This window comes from Frieseomelitta varia, unplaced genomic scaffold, assembly GCF_011392965.1.
Source record: "Frieseomelitta varia isolate USP_RPSP 00005682 unplaced genomic scaffold, Fvar_1.2 scaffold_139, whole genome shotgun sequence".
Taxonomy (NCBI): domain Eukaryota; kingdom Metazoa; phylum Arthropoda; class Insecta; order Hymenoptera; family Apidae; genus Frieseomelitta; species Frieseomelitta varia.
Window position 1 is genome coordinate 106,008 of NW_025109072.1, and position 18,279 is coordinate 124,286.

The 18,279-nt window shown below is 35.7% G+C and overlaps 1 protein-coding gene across 3 annotated transcripts in view; it reads right to left on the reverse strand.

The window, feature by feature from the left end:
• Positions 1–7,821: 7,821 nt before the first annotated feature.
• Positions 7,822–18,279, reverse strand: part of LOC122531852 (casein kinase I) — a 60,917-nt gene continuing 50,459 nt past the window's right edge. For 2 of the 3 annotated variants that reach the window (XM_043660126.1, XM_043660118.1), the window contains 5 exons: positions 11,449–11,489; positions 11,114–11,183; positions 10,888–11,036; positions 9,612–9,846; positions 7,914–8,927 (listed from right to left, as the gene is read on the reverse strand). In XM_043660126.1, the coding sequence (XP_043516061.1) occupies positions 8,581–8,927; positions 9,612–9,846; positions 10,888–11,036; positions 11,114–11,183; positions 11,449–11,489 (842 nt within the window). In that variant the 3' untranslated portion in view covers positions 7,914–8,580. Of the gene's footprint in view, positions 8,928–9,611; positions 9,847–10,887; positions 11,037–11,113; positions 11,184–11,448; positions 11,490–18,279 lie in introns of all 3 variants that reach the window. The other variant, XM_043660135.1, reaches the window with a different exon arrangement.

The window sequence follows — 18,279 nt, forward strand, 5'->3', positions numbered from 1 at the left end:
AAAATAATTTTATAAAAAAAAAAAAAAAAAAAAAGAAAAGGTGTTTTCACTGTCTTCTCTTTTCTTTCAAGCTATTAATTCTAATCGTAATAAATCCGTACGATCATTATCTGTAATTGCATCGTAAGTTTTATAACTTGTTGCTATGAATAAGTATGATCGCATGAATGGTTTTTCTCAGTACGATGTACTCACCGATATTGAAAGAGACCGAAGAGACGACCGGTTTTCACTGATTGGTCATATCGATTTATATTAACCCTTTCGTAGAGCCTATGCACATACATATAAATATATGTATATGTATATATATATATATATATATATATACATATATATTGAAATATTATGTAACGTTGTTTCATACTATCATTGAATTTAATGAATCGATGGCAAGATAAGTTTGCCGAAGGAATTATTGTCAAACGATAATGGAAGATTACAAATTATAATTGGTTCTGCTAGGAAAATATTATTCTCGTTCTTATCGATGTAAGAATGTCGACAGCTGCATAAAAAAAACATGCTTCTATTTTTAGTGTAATTTTTTATAAGTATTTTCGAACGTTAGAACGTAGTGGAAGATTTTTTGAATAAGTTATTTAATTCAATTCTTAATTTAATTTTTTTTAACAAATTGTTTGATTTAATTTTTAAGTTTAATTTTAATTTAAATACTAAAGCTACTTCGTACTTGTTTCATCTGCATCTTTCTTTTTTTTTCTGCATCATTTAAGGAGACTACGCTGTCACTCTGGTTTCAAAAATATTATTTTTGTTCCTTTCTTTTTCTCAAGATTGCATTGATCGTATTTGAACAATTTCTTAATAGTAGATTTGATTTATGATTAATTAAATTGTTATATGAGTAGTTATTCTTGCATTATTGCATTATTGACTGTTAGTCAAATGTACTGTACAAAAATTATTTACATGTAACCAACAGTACTTGAAAAGAGACAAAGTGACAAGTAAATTTGATTGATAACTATTTAAATTATTATATAATAGTAATTCTTACACTATCACATTATTAACTATAAATTTACTGTTACTATACAACCAATATAATTCAAAAAGAATAATACTATAATTATACTATATTACTATACTATAATTATACTACATATGTATTTTATAAATGTACTATAAATGTAATTCAACAAGAAGAAAACAAACAACAAAGTAAATTTGATTTATAATTATTTAATAATTATTACGATAGGCGTTCTTATGTCATTATACTATTATCACAACTATGAATCAGCCCTATCGTTCAAAAAATTACCTAAATACAGTCAAGCTACGACTCGAAATGAAGAAACAAGATAAATTTTGACTTGCAACCATTTAAATTATCACGCGATTATCAAACAACAGTTGTTCTTACCATAAATCAAATCCACTATTCAAACATTGTTTAAACAAAATCGACTCCATAAACAAACTCCATAAAGAACTAGAAGAAAGAAAAGAGCAACAATTTTCCTCTTCGAATGACACGCAGGAAAAGGGATGAAAAAACGACGAAAGATCACAAAACGAACGAGACAGAATCGTAGCGCAGTTCGTTCAGCGATATATATTTGTTCGTTTAGGGAGGAGCTTGAGCGTTTAAGCAAATTAAAGGGAGCCACGTCTCGTTGAGCCAGCCTGTGGCGGCATGAATGGATTAAAACTTCTTATTAGCGAGTTAAATACCGTGGCCGCCGTTTTCCACCTTCTGCTGGCCGTGGCGATCTCGATTAAACCCGCGTCGACGAACGCGATTTTACCGTTTTCTAATTTTACTTGGAGGAGACGCGCGTGTTGGAACGACGTACGAATTTCCCGAGCTGCGCGAGACACACGATAATAGAACACAGTATATCGCGCGTTTATTCCGGTAAACGAAACTGTGTCTCTCCTCGAATCTCTCTCTCTCTCTCTCTCTCTCCAGTCACGAGTTTCGTCGTTCACGAGGACGACTCTGAATGAACGCGAGCCTGCTTTTGTCCGCAATCTGCGATACGTACTCTGTCATACAGCGAGAGCGTACAGAGTATATCGGCAACCTCGAACGCCGATATTTTCGACTTTTGTTCACGTTCAAGTTTCGTGCAACGAATTTTAGTCATTTGAACTGGCGGCCAGCGCACACTGGGGTGTCTCCGAATTTCGTTCACTTGCGCTGGCGACCGATTGCGGACCGTAACGAGCGACCGAAACCGTATACGATAATTCGTCTTCTTTCTGAATTTATCGGTATATTTACCATTTAAAATTATTGAGAAGTATAATAAATTTATTATTTGTTTTGCCTATTTTGTTCTACTTAAAATTGAATATACTTAAAATTGAAAAAATATTGCAATTTCGGAGCAAAAAATTCTCGACGTGCGTGGCACGTCATTCCAGCGCAACAGGTTAATTACTGATTGCGGACCGTAACGAGTGACCAAACCGTATACAATAATTCGTCGCTTTCTTTTTGAACTCGTCGGTATGATATATCACTGGATAGAAATGATTGAGAAGTAATTAAATTTATTATTTATTTTGCCTATTTTGTTTTACTTAAATATACTGAGAAAACAATTTTGGAGCAAAAAAATTCTCGACGTGCGTGACACGTCATTCCAGCGCAAGAGGTTAACCACTTGCGCTGGCAACCGATTGCGGACCATAACGAGTGACCGAATACAATAATCTTTTTAATCTCGTCGGCGATTGATATCATTTTATCGTATAATATTTACTTTACATCGATAAAGTTTACGAGAATTGCAAATAACGGGAATATTGAGAATTCGTGCCTGAGAGATTAAAAAAAATCACTTCTCGAGAACGAGGAGACTTCGATGAAAGAAATTTCGTTCCCTCTCTTCGGCCCCGAGATTGTTTGTTTCGAGACGACACCCTGTGCAGCCACGCACGTGTAGAACTGAGAAGCTCTCCTGTATTTAACAGGGCTCATTGAGTTTCTGTCATTCTGTCCTCTATTTTATTCAATTTTGTTCAGCGACTGTGGCACACGCGCCACTAGCTCGTAACCGTGTTGCGCGAACAATAGGGACGTTCATCGATCCGTACGTTTCCATTCCAACTTTCCAATTATACCTCGAGTGACGTCTTCGTTCGGTAAACAGCGCCGTTCTCCAAGATAACGCGCCGAGAGCAAAGGAAAGGCCCGCCGATTTAATTCACCGCGTATTGACAAGTCCGTTAAAGTCTCAGCTGAACAAATTCCATTATTACCGGCCGAGTTTCTGTTCACCGGCGTTGGGTGTTAATGCTGCAAATTTCCTGCCACCCTGTGCGCGCGCGCGCGCGTGTTAATGGCTCTCCCTCTTTCTCTTTACCCTTTCTCTTGAACGTAGTAAGACAAAGTTGCTCAAAGATTCACAGTTATGCATGTGTAATATTTTATTTTTTATTATGTATTATTTTAGTTTTTATTGTGTATTTCTATTATTTTATTTTTTATTATGTATTTGTATTATTTTATTTTTTACTCTGTATTTGTATTATTTTATTTTTTATTCTGTACTTGTATTATTTTATTTGTTACTCTGTATTTGTATTATTTTATTTTTTATTATATATTTGTATTATTTTATTTGTTATTCTTTATTTGTATTATTTTATTTTTTATTCTGCATTTGTATTATTTTATTTTTTATTCTGCATTTGTATTATTTTATTTTTATGCATTTATGATAAACTTGAAAATGCAAAAATGTAAATATAAAATTTAGATATATAACATACAGAAATATTTTGTAGTGTACATTATGTGCTGTAACATTTAAATATTTAATATTAAATATGTAAATAGATTCGTTCTAAAATCTAAGTTCTAAAATATGAATTCAGATGAATGTCCACAGACTGATGATCGAATAACGAATTAAAACAACGATGATAGAAAATTGTGACCGTACGGTACCGTTATAACGTGTAAGTAAATGGTACTAACGGAAATATACGCCTTATGCCAGTTTTACTAATGACTTTCACGGAAAATTTTTCACCGATGTCGCACACGGTGTAACTAGGCAAATAAAATGATTCTTCTTTCGCTTCTTTTCTTGAAATAATTTTCACTCTCCACTTTTTATTGAGCGTATATCGTTCTATACATGTTTACCATTTAAAATAAATGGCAGGAATATTTATAGTAATTTTATTATATTACTTATTTATTTATTATATATATATATATATATATATATATATATATATATAATGTATAATATCACATTATATTACATTATAATAATTTTATTATAGTATATTATTACATTATGATATTATAATATTTTTATTATATATATTTATGTATAAAATCACATTATAATAATTTTACTATAGTATATTATTATATTATAATATTTAAAACGCATAGTGAAGAACAAAAAAAATTGAATTTATTTTTTTCAAATATCAAATGTTTTTGTCATGTAACACTTGGTCTCTCACAAAGAAATTGTCAAAATTCAGACATCATTTTAAATCCATCATGCACTTGAAGATTAAAGCAATGCCCTCTTTACTTACTGCACAATTATCGTTTTCAATCGTTGAACATTACAATTAGACGATGAATTTAAACAAACTTCCTTATAATCAAAATTCGATGAAAAGCTGAAAAAAAGAAATTCGCACAGCAAGCTCTAGGAAGTGACGACATCACATCTTCCAAGACCAACATTTTTTGAATACTTTTACACAGACGTTCGGACTTTTACGACGATCGACGTAAAAGAAAACCACTTTGTGAAACGTCCATTTTTCACATCGTACCGCTTCAGTGTCTCTCCTTTCGCGCGTTGACTGCGCGTTTCCAACACTAAGTGCACACACACACACGAGAGAGAGAGAGAGAGAGAGAGAGAGAGAGAGAAACACGTGGAGTGGTAATTAAACGTGTGCACGTGTTCTCCGGGTAACGTTGAATTGAATATCACCGCAGACACGGTGTATGACGATAAATATCAGACAGCTTGATATAAACTCGACGCACAATAGCGTGGAGGAGGAACGCGGGCATTTCACGAATAAACCGGGACGAGAGAGACTGGACTTCTCTTTCTTTTCCTCGTTCGTTCGAGCTGCACAACCGCCGATCGTACCAAAGATACACAACGACGACGACGACGACGACGACGAAGACACGTCGTTGAACACGTTACGCTGATACGGCGCTTCGCCTCGCAACAACAGTCGCCGCAGCGCTTCCGGAATTTCGCGTTTCCGCCCGGGCAAGTACACGTGATCCCTTGGCCACGATACTATATATGTTTCGCGATGACGTTGAATATTTTTAATTAACCTGTTGGGGGAGGGGGTGTTGCGACGAGCATACTAACGATAATTTTCTACTGTTTTCTACTTTTCCACTGTTCTACCAGTAGACGAGTGGATTTTTGCCAGTTTGTAATTAAGAAATTTGGTACGTCGCGAAAATTCAACACATGTGAAGTGTACGTACTTGCGCGATTGTTGCGATACACGTGTTTTAATTGAATTATGTATAGTTGTCAATTGCAATTGGAACATGTGTATGAACGATATATGTAACACTTGTAATATAATTCTTATAATTGTTACGATACAGTTACATGATTATATGTAATTCAATTTCAACTACGTTATGTTGCAACTATAATTATAATTGTCGTGTTACAATTGTATATAACATAATTGAATTATATGTGTATCATGCATATACAATATTATAATATTATATTGTATAATATATATGATGTAATTGTTAATAACGTTATTAAATTAATAATAAACGATTCAATTTCAATTATGTTACAACAATTATAATTATCGTTGTATATAACTGAGTTACATGTGTGCACATATTGTATGTATCATGCATAACTTGTGTACATAAACATGATAATATTGTATACAGTGTAATTGTTACAATTGTTGTAATACAAAATAATTGAATTGCGTGTAACTCAATTTTAATTAACATACAATTACAGTTGTAATTATATATGTTACGTATGTTATACGAATTATATGTGAAATGTATATATAATGTATATACTTGTTACAACACAAAATAATTGTACGTAAACAATTGTAGCTATGAAAAATTTCTTCACCAAGACGCACAATTTAAAAGTTATTTCAGGCGTGCAAGTTACGTGAATCACCCTGTATAACATACATAACTCGCGTTGTACATTACATACGTGCTGTTTGCAAATACAGAATGTGTGAGATTAAAACATTTTTCAAACAATATCCATCCTCGTCCAAGCCTCGATGCGACGAAACTAATTTCATCCAGGCGATAATTAGAAAATTTAACCAATCTAACTCTTTTTTTTTTTTTTTTTTTTTTAACACGGTGACATCGGTTGTTTCAACGACAAACGTCTATTGTCGCACCGCGACCCAATTAAAATAGGTAATTGAAGACGCTTAAACGCGGCTTTCTTGTTTAATTAACGCCAGCCAGGAAGTCGTTGGATTAATTAATATCGTTGTTTCTCTTTCGAACGCGTACTGTTTTAAGCTATATAATCAGCTGATCACGTTGTAACATCCAGCGTATGTAATTCGAATAATATTTATCGCTCCTCCCGAGAAGGTTTAAGTTATGGGGTGTATTGTGTGGAAGAGTATGCAGCACAGTAATAATCAAACGTTTTGTTAAGTACAGTTTTTTTTTTTTTTTTTTTTTTTGAGCCATCGAACTCGTTGGTTATTAATTTCAATAGAGTTGCAGACAAAATGATAATAATGAACGGTTTTGTTCGTGATTTCTGTGTTAATTACATTGTATTAATACTTGCTTGAACGTCAATAGAATTTATAATGATCAAATGTTTCGTTTCTGATCTCTGGCGAATTAATTATATTACTATAATGCTCCTTTAAATACTAATGTGGAATTTATTGTAAGCAAAATTAATTATATATATAATAGTTTAGGAATTTATTGTAAGCAAAATTAATTATATATGTAATATATTAATTATATATATAAGTAATTATATATATATGTATAGCATAAATTAATTAATAATGATAATTAATACGAACTATTTGTTATAATGATCAAATGTTTTGATTACAATGACTCTTTAAATACCAATAGAGTTATTTCGCTTAAATTCGAAGAACGAGATAAATTAAGTTGAGGTTATGCTCCTTTAAATACTAATGTGAAATTTATTGTAAGCAAAATTAATTTTTTATATATATATAGCATAAATTAATTAATAATGATAATTAATACGAACTATTTGTTATAATGATCAAATGTTTTGATTACAATGACTCGTTTAAATACCAATAGAGTTATTTCGCTTAAATTCGAAGAACGAGATAAATTAAGTTGAGGTTATGCTCCTTTAAATACTAATGTGGAATTTATTGTAAGCAAAGTTAATTTTATATATATATGTATAGCATAAATTAATTAATAATGATAATTAATACGAACTGTTTGTTATAATGATCAAATATTTTGATTACAATGACTCGTTTAAATACCAATAGAGTTATTTCGCTTAAATTCAGAGAACGAGATAAATTAAGTTGAGGTTATGTCGCTGATGACCCAATGGAGGTTGAACATAACCTAAAAAAAAAAATCAATTGAAAAATAAAAAAACAGAAAAAGAATTGCAAATATTTCCAGTTCCATGTTCTAAAATTCTCCTTATTTTCCCTCTTTATCATATTTATTAACCTTATTTTTTTTCACTTATTTTATTTCAAATGAAATTTTAGCCACTCTTGTTTTTGATACTGTTCAAATCATCGCTATTTCGTGTACGTACGTTTTTTTTTTTTTTTTTTTTTTTTTTTTTTGTACAATGCACATATTTCAACAGTACGTATTAAACACAGCCAGTGTGTTTCTTTGAACAATTTCGATAATTCAAGCTGTCGAACGCTTGCATACCAGCAACAGAGACGCGAGCCTCGCGTATCGCTTATCACCCACCTTGTCGGACTTAGTCTTGCCAACGTGAGAGGGAGGAGCCATCCTCAGAGCTCTAAGCTGCTCGAAGTTGGATGGCTAGTGATACATTGGAGGCAGCATGCAAACGTTAAAAATCAGTTTTTCTTTCTTTTTTTTTTTTTTTTTCTTTTTTTTTTTCACGAAAAATATGTACGGAGAACCGGCGTAGAGAAGAAGTCCCTCAGGACGACTTACTTACCCAGAAGAGACGATATCTCGAAGTTTCTACACAGATTGTGTCGCTAGAACTACTATGTACAGTGTAACGAACACGTTCGCACGATTGAAAGTCAAAAAAAAAAGTTGTATGCTGATAAAAGATCTTTTAATTTACGCAATCCATTGAATGAACGTAAACACGTTTATTGTACACGTTCTAATCGTTTAAATTGGGGATCGATCGAGTATCGAAACACAGAGAAAGAAGGGAAGAAGAATAAGAAAAAAGACAGCTCCGCCGTGAGGTTTTGATATCGACTCTTGCGACACGTGCTTCGTCCCTGGGCATAATCGACCGTCATGCAACTCTCCTATTATTCTGTCTTCTTTTCTTGCATGCATTGCCAAGAGATCAAAGAGAAAGTGACGCATCACTTGGATCACTTGATCGTCAGTGAATCACGTACCATCGTCTTGCCAGTCCAGTCGAATTCACCGTCGTCGACGAAACCTCGTTTCTCGTACAGGTCGTGGAAGAGGTTCCTCAGGTACTCGTAGTCCGGCGTCTCGAAGAAATCCAATCTACGCACGTATCGCAAGTACGTAGCCATTTCCTCGGGATGACCATCGCAGAGAACCTCGATCGGCGTGTTCCGTTTCGTGTCGCCGATCTTCTGGTACCGTTCCTTCAGCGTGTCCGCTTTCAGTCCTTGCCACGGCAGGCTTCCACGTAGAAAGTACATCAGCATGTTCCCTAACGCCTCTAGATCGTCTCTTCTGCTCTGCTCTGATTGAACAAGTACAGAAAAACGAAAAGTTAGAGTCTATGATTGACAGGCGCAAACATGGTTTCTGACAAGTTATTAAGTCATAAATAACACTCGAGTCATAAATAACAACAATTATATTCTAATCTATGATATATTCGCCACTACTTGCAACTACTTGTTGCCATTTATCAGGTAGCTTCTCGATGTCTTTGCCTGGTTCTGATGTAAAAATGTTTTCGACAAACTCTCGAACTTGGTTGTCATTGGAGACTTTTGGGATCGAAAAAGATAATAAAACTGTAATGATGTGTAAAGATAATAAATAAAATTGCAATGCAGAGTTATTACAATTTGTACCCAAAAAACAGAAATTATTTATGACTCAACCCAGTGTTATATTGTCGATTTGAAGAGTACGTCAGAAACAATCAAACGGATGTCTCACAGAGTGTCCTTCTTTCTCCTTGCGAGAACAGATCCTCAGAAATATAAATCACGCAACACGTTGCCCGCGGGGCAGAAGAGAACGCGAACTACCAACTTACTTATAGGAGATTCTCTATATATCGTACGTCGCGTACGGCGCGTGCTCGCTCGCAACTTTCTCCGATGCCCGTGAAGAACGAGCACGCGGTGATATTTGAAAAAGTTTGGGGCAGATGGGCCAGCGGACGAATCTAAATCGGCCAAGTAAAAGTTACCTTTTCCAAGGTGCGTGTTGATGCTCATGTAACGCGCCGTGCCAGTCAGGCTTTTGTGTTCCCGATACGGTATGTGCTTGTTCGTCTCCAGGTCTATGTACTCTTTGGCCAGTCCGAAATCGATGATGTGGATGATCTTCTCCCGCTTGGTTGTGCATCGTCCTATCAGGAAGTTCTCCGGCTTGATATCGCGGTAGATCAAATGCCGACTGTGAACGTACTCTATCCTATGGAGCTGCGTGGAAGAAACGACATTTCCATTAATATTTCGAGTGCAGCCTTTGTAAATGTAACGCGAGACATATGGAATTCGATCAGATTTTGTAAGTGTGTATCGTCGTTGATAGTAAGGGGTCAGGACAGTTTGAAATTTTCAAAACATTGATTTTTTTTCTTATTTTAAACAGTAGTTTGAAGTCTTAGAAATAAGATACAAAAGGTCCTAGCCTTTAAAACGACCTATTTTGGGTATAATAATAGATCCGCGGATACAGAATAATTGAATTTGTATCACTGTTTACAACTTTGAGCAGTATTGTAAAGTGTAAATCGTGTGATTCGAATATTACTTTTGAATCGGTGAATCGAATATTAGGGGACTTGGATTCAATTTAGTTGTGAATCGTAAGAACTGCGAGCCGCGATATATAAGTAAAAAAAGTAAATAAAGGATACGTATGAAAAATACGACGTTCTGAAACTTTAAACGCATTTTTCTCGAAACTAGGTTTTAGAAACGGTGTGCAAGATATCTCGGTATCTAACCAACCGATTACTGTGAAACTTGGTACGTATCTTTAGTGTAACATTTACTAGGGATTGACGATCAAACATTTTTTAATTTTTAACAATTTCGAAAAATATAAACAAAAAACGTGGAAATTTTTGGCATAAATTCGATACATCAGAAACAAATAGCTGCCATTTTTTCATAATTTTCACAGAGATGAAAATGTTGGATCGTCGATCCCTAGAGAATATTGTTTACTTTCGAACTTTTTTTGCCTGTTTGGCTGGAATCATGCACACCGATAGGCAATGTAAAAAAAAGTTAAAAAGTTAAACAAGAGCCCTCTTCTTTTTCTTTCTTAATCTTGCTTTTTATAATGTGTTAAAATAAACCACAAAAGCTCGTGGTACAATCAAATATGTACTTTTCTTTTACCAGCCCTCCAAAGTATTCGTAATTTTTAGTCAAACTGTCCTGCCCCCTTAATTCAGACAAAACCTGATAGGAACTCGTAATATAATACGATTAAAATTTAATTCCACTTACGATTTGCGTGGCGATTTTGAGAACGGTCTTTAGGGTAAACCTCCTACCGCAGAGGTCGAACAGGTCCTCCAGACTTGGTCCGAGTAGCTCCATCACCAGGGCGTTGTACTTCCCGCAAGGACCGAAGTAGTACACCTCCGGTATACCCTCTGCGCACGATTCGTCGCGTTAATCGATCGGAATATGAATTATTTAAAATGGACAGGATACTCGTTCTGATACTCACCATGTGTACCTAATAATTTGTAAAACCTATATTCTAAGTGTAGCTGCGGCGCCTTTGACCTCATTGGTTCCTGAAAGAATCGGAACGAGACGTTGTTTTTAAAAAACGAACTGTCGATTTAACCAGGTTCGTACGTAAGAGCTTGTAAGTTCTTCTACTGAACTGAAGGAATTGAGCAAGATTTTTGTTGGACATCGACTTGGAATGACAAATTGTCAAAAACAGCAGTTAAGCAAGCTTCCTCGTATCTTTTCATATCGTTAAAAAGGAATTACGCTAACGGGGCGCGACTCTGCGACAAAAGTCGCGACCGTCTCGAATTTTAATGAACTCACCAATTTAATTGCTACATGCTCGTTATTGTAGAGGTTCTTCCCTGAAACAGAACGAAAGTTAAAACATCTACGTGTGCATTCTACGATTCTGTCGATTAAACAATGATGGCATACACGCCGTCACCGATATTTCTCATTGATATCTCTTTGTATAAATTGTGTTCTATGTTAATAAATTTCATCGATATAAACTGTTTTGTATTATATATTTCGCAGATCGCGCAACATATACATATACAGGGTGTTGCCATCTAGATTTATGTCATTATTATTACGCGTAGCGAAAAATACTTCAGACGAAGTTGAATGGTTTCGAGAAGCGCACACTTTGATGATACTAGCTTTCTTCTAGGTGGACGTGCAGAGAACATATGAAGGTCATCAACGTTTTTTTAAATAGAATCGTATATTTTTTATTGCATCAGTTGATGCGCCAAAGACATGGAAGAAGGAGGATAGTATTCTTATATTTACACTGCCTTTGTCTTTCACGCGTAGATTTTAAACAAAATTAAAATTAAAATATCTCCTAAACTGTTTTGTAAAGATTATCAACAGTGATGCAATAAAAAATATATGATTCCATTCAAAAAAAAAAAATTTAATGACCGTCATATGTCCTCTACGCGTCCACCTACAAGAAAAACTAGTATCATCGAAATGTGCCCCTCTCGAAACCATTCAACCTCGTCTGAAACATTTTTCGCTACCCGTAAATAATAAAGACATAAATCTAGATGGCAATACGTGGCGACCCACCCTGTAGTAGTAGTAAGTTCTTAAATAGAAAACATCAATTCACGTTAATTATATTAACGTTAATTTGTTACTCGACAAATGGCGATAAATATACCGGACTTTTGACAGACGATTATAAATTACGGTCAGCCGCGGGCGAGGGAAACGAAGCGCGAGTACACACAACGTATTATATTCTGTCACGTTCGTCTCCGCCTCCGTTTCGACAGCGTCCTAATCGCGCAATAATTCTCCATCGGGGGACGACTTCCTCCGTTGATTGCGCCTCGCGTGAGAAATTGGATTGGCCAGATTTGTGTGCGGCCAACGTGTGCGGTCGTTGCGGTATTACGGTTTACCGGTTATTAATGCGTACAAACGTCCCTCCTCGACGCTTTTAAATTTATAATAATTCGATTTACACGACGAGGCTCGCGAGATTATCATTCCTGACGAGTGAACCGTCTGAGACCGAGAGAAATGCATCTAGATGCAAGGTGTGGAGCTGCCCGTGTCATCTTGAATTTTAACCGCTTGCGCTGGCAAAGGGGGTTCGCGGACCGTAACGAGTGACCGAACCGTGTACAATAATTCGTCGCCTTTCTTTTCCTTTTGAACTCATCGGTATGACATCACTGGATAGAAATTATTAAGATGTAACAAACTTGTCATTTGTTTTGCCCGCGTTGAATATACTTCTATATATTTGTATATACTTATATATATTTAATATATACTTAAAACTGAGAAAATGTTGCAATGTTGGGACAAAAAATTCTCGACGTATGTACGTGGCACGTTATTCCAGCGCAAGATGTTAATTTAATTACGAACTTTGCAGAGAATAATCGAACTTACTGTAGCATTGCGAGATATTTGTGCAATATTGAACGAAAAAATGATTCGAATAACTTTGTAGTAGGATCACTTGAGGAATTATTATGCAAGAGCCAATACATACGCACGCGCTGATTGAGACAGTTACGACTGAGAATGTTACTTGTTCCTTTCCGACAGGTTAAAAATGTTACTTCGACTAACGATTGTCAAAAGATTGACAAATTGACGCCATTCCACTCGCGAGAGTTTATACGTTTGCCTGGTTCGACGTGTTTGTCAGAGGTCTTTCGGATAATTCGTCAAAGCGTTCGTTCACCGTAGGAACCAGGTGAAGCAGCGTTAACGCGAGCAAAATTTCATTTACAAAAATGGTGACGCGGAACAGAGGCTTCCAGAAGCCTCCATCCACCGTGGCATAAAATCTCGTTGTCAGCCGAATTCGTATGCGCAGGAACAAAGATACCTCCCCTCCCAGGTGGCCTCGCGAACGTCAACTTCGTGTCGCGAGGCAAAGTCGCCAACAACTTTACTGTTGCCAGCTGTTGTTCGGTTGTATCGCCACCGGGGGAACGAGGGGACGAAGGCGTTCGAAAACGAAAGTTTTCTACTTCTACTACTTCCGAATGGGCGGATAGAAACTTGCCTGCTAATTAAACAAGCGTGCATAATCCGCGAGCAGTTGGTAACACGATGTGTTTCATCGACTGGCGACCATTTGGCACGGCAAAGGCAGGTTCTTTGGTACTACTTCGCAAGGGAACTATCCAATTATTCACCGACACGAAACCTAACTAAGCTCCGTTTCGCCAAGGATCTATACGACCAGAGGCTCTAATCACCGGACTCAAGCGGTTCAGAGAGTTTCCAGGCGCCACTCTAATCGCAGTCGATACTGTTCGAACAATCGGACGAAAATCGCAAGGTAATATAAGCGGGTGACGTCGTTGGTTGAGACCAAACTGTTTCTTCCACCGATGCACGTCGAGTAACGTTGATCTAATGGATATAATGTAGGATATAATATATTATATTATATATATATTTTTATATTTTATATATATTATATTATATATATATTTTTATATTTTATATATATTATATATTTTTATATTTTATATAATATATATATTTTTTATATTTTATATATGTTATATATATATTTTTATATTTTATAAAATATATATATATTTTTTATATTTTATATATGTTATATATATATTTTTTTATATTTTATATATGTTATATATATGTTTTTTTATATTTTATATATGTTATATATATATATATTTATATTTTATATATGTTATATATATATATATTTATATTTTATATATGTTATATATATTTTTTATATTTATTATATCTATTACATTTATTATATTTATATCTATTATATTTTTATATTTTATATATATTATATATATATTTATATATTATTATATTATATACTATAAAGAAAGTGAGTAGAACAGTAAAATTCACGTTAAAGTAAAAACATAAAACCACAGATACAAAAGATCCTCGGACCTTCTAGAACCTGCGAAATCCCTAGAAAGAATAAGAATATACTACCTGAAGAGTATAAATGACACTCGAAAATAAAGACGGAAGTTAATTAGATTCTATGTGAGCTTGGGCTAACTGCACTTTTGAACAAACGTCGAATTGTACAAGTGTATAAATGTACAATTCTATATTCTTTTAAACTTACATAATATATACTGCAGGATATATACTGTTGATCAAAAATTTTAATATGAATTTTTAGAAAATTTTAATCATTACATATAATATATACTACTATGAAATATACTGATCAAAAATTTCAGGAAAGAATCGTTGTGTACTCTGTACAAAAATTCCAACTCCTCTGCGCGAGATGTTCCTCGGAACATTCATCTCAATTAAATATTCAACGATATGCATAGTAAACTAGCTAGCCGAATTAACCAGGTAAAAACAGTTTCGGCTTGGCCGAAAAGCGGAATTTAGACTAGATCAGCGATACTCGCGACTGAGCGGCGAAGCTCGCGCAAATCTGCGCGAGTAAAGACGACAATTGGAATCTCGGTCTCGGATCGCAGTCGCGCGGATCGCGAATGAATTACACGCGAGTGTAATTGACGAGTGTAGACACCACGGCGTTGAATCGATCGAGTGCCGGATCTCACGTGCCAGGCGAGATGAGCTTAATGCGTGCGCGTGAACATGAACGCAGCAGACGTTCGTGTGTGCAGGCCTTAACACGTGACGACGATGCAATGGATTCGCGATCGCTGGCTTCGGATTTATTTATCGCGACGATAAATAAATGCATATAAGAATAATTAAATAATACCGAGAAAATGTGGATGCCAAATTGATAATTCGAAATTAACACGATGAATTAATGAAAAACATGTAAATTATATATATTCGAATAAACGAAATTAATAATATTAATGTTCCAATTAAAACATGAATTCCGTGAAGTCATGTTGATAAAAAAAAAAAAAAAAATGATTCATAAATTCTATCATTAATACAAAAATACTGTATACTGGCCAGGCGCGATTAATGCCATCTCGTGATATCGCATCATCTCACGTGGAATATGTATATTTTTTCCTAACACGTGTTGGAAAGTCTAGCTTCCACTCTAATTCGTGTCAATCCATCGAGTGAAGATGCTGAAACATGTACGATCGTATGAAAATGCAAACGCTGGAGAGATCTCTCGTTGCGGAAACGTAGCCATGATCGTGGGGCAAAGAAACCGGATACAACCGGACGCGGTCACGTATGTTCAATTAAACGATTAATCGAACCGAAACGTTATCTCAGGACACGGTGTAACAACGGGCGAGTGATCTCTCAGTGCATGGAATCAATCAGAGACCCTATTCGATTTAATCCGAATGAAAACGAGGATCGACGAATACTCGCGTAGATGTGATGAAAATGAGCGTACTGAAAACTACCAAAGTCGTCAAAATGATCACTTTTTAAATGTTTGTTTTATTTTACAGGCATAGGTATATTTTTAAAGATTTAAATAATTTTTCGTAAAATAAATATATAAAATATATAAAAATACAGAAAATATATAATAAATATATAAAAATAAAATATATAAGATATATAATAAATATATAAAAATAAAATATATAAGATATATAATAAATATATAAAAATAAAATATATAAGATATATAATAAATATATAAAAATAAAATATATAAAATATATAAAAAAGCTTGTACTAAAATATATATATAAAATATACTTATACTATAAAGTTTCTTTATTTTTTTCGACTTCAATGTCTCTAATGGAAATTTTATTATGATTTATAGAGGAATTGAAATTATAGACGTGAAACAGCGTATTTTTAAAGATTTAAATAATTTTTTGTAAAGTATATAAATGAAAGCATGTACAGTCAATTATACTATAAAGTTTCTCTATTTTCTTGACTTCATAACGTCATTAATGGAAATTTTATCCTTTAATCGTCGATGGTTCTAAAGTTAAGTCTGTGCGGAGAATCACCAACTAAAGTAAGATAGAGAAAGGGAGAGAAAGAGGGAGAGAAGAAAAGAGAAAGGAAGAAAGAAAGGGTTCGTCCAACTGCAAAAGGGATGCACTTGTTTGCGCCAATCCTTTTCCCACACAGAATGGCTACACGCCGATCCAATTCCACTAAGCAGATAGCCGACAATGGAAAATATGTCAGCAGGAAACGGCAAGATCCGCGGAAATTATTACAGCTGCGAATACCGTGGAAAAATTGATTTGTCCTGGAAAATAGGCCGGCTCCCGCTGAGTCGCCGCAATAAAAACTCGCTGAAATATTCCGGGCGTGTTTCTAAGTACAATAACGAACGTCTGAACGAAACGTTCAATTCCTCTATTTAAAGCAGCCTGCCTTCTGCTAATCCTTTCATTGATCAACACCGATCAATCGCCGCGAATCCCACTTTTAAACTGTGAACAACACACAGCTAGGAAATTCGATACTGGCGTGAAAACAGTTCCTCGATGGAATTAATTCCAAATCAGTTGACGTCCAAAAAGTCTAAATAGAGGAAATTATGCATTCAGAGGAGCGTGAACTTTGAATAACAAAATTACGCTCCAATTGTCGGAAACGACAACAGGGACACGTGTATAATTAATTTCAGATTCTCCTTTGAAAAGTACAAAAAAGAAAAAAAAAAAAGTGAAAAGCGGCAAGGCGCATAATTCTCGAAACGGAACGCGACTCACAACGACGGATCAACGTCGAAGGAGGTATAAGCGCGGAGGTGTGACTCTCGTTTCAAAACCGAATCACCGTAACTCACAATTCACTGATAACTTTCTCCCGTTTTCGTTCCGGAGCTTCCAACACAATCGATGCCAATTACATAAAAAACAAAAAAAAAAAAAAAAAAAAAAAACAAAAATTACGGAACGACCCTCACCACCCATCACCCGGCCGATGCAATCTGTTTTTCGCACGGTTTAGAGAGACTGGTCGCGCGCGTGACGCGTGAAACTCGCTTGAAAATTCGCGCCAACGAGCGAGCGAGCCGGCAATTAACGCGTCCGTGGCTCGTGCCCGCTCGCACGCCTGCTAATTGCGAATTAATACTCGGATATTATCGACAGCCAGAGCCGTGTTTTACGACCCGCCTCTCGCCCTTTCTCTGCTCGTCTGTACGTGTGATTCAATTTAACCGTTTATAGTCGCGCGAGAAACCCCGCTCCCTCCCCCCCGGGGACAGGGACGAAACTCGATCAACGATAATAATAACGAAACAGCGCCAAGGCGAAGAGGGCGCGCGTTCAATTTTTATTTTCGCCTTTTTTCTCGTCTCCTTTTTCACGGCGTCGATTCTTCCGGCCGGATGCCCTTTGTCGCACGAACGACGCGAGCCTCGCCAGTTGACGACGCCGCTGCCTCCGGTCGACGGTTCTCGAAATTTTCAATCGGCGAATCGAATCGATTGCCACGCGAGTTCACATATCGCCGCGGGCCGCGGAATCGACGATGTGATCGTCGATGTTCCGAGCTCCCGCAACCTTGACGACAAGGTAACTCCGTCAAGGTTCCGGAAGCACAGCTCTCGGGTTGAACCACTTGCGCTGGCAAATGATTGCGGACCATAACGAGTGACCGAACCGTGTACGATAATTTGTCGCGTTCTTCTTCTTTTCGAACTCGTCGGTATGATATCGCTGGATAGAAATTATTGAGAAGTAATAAATTTATTATTTGTGTTGCCCTTAT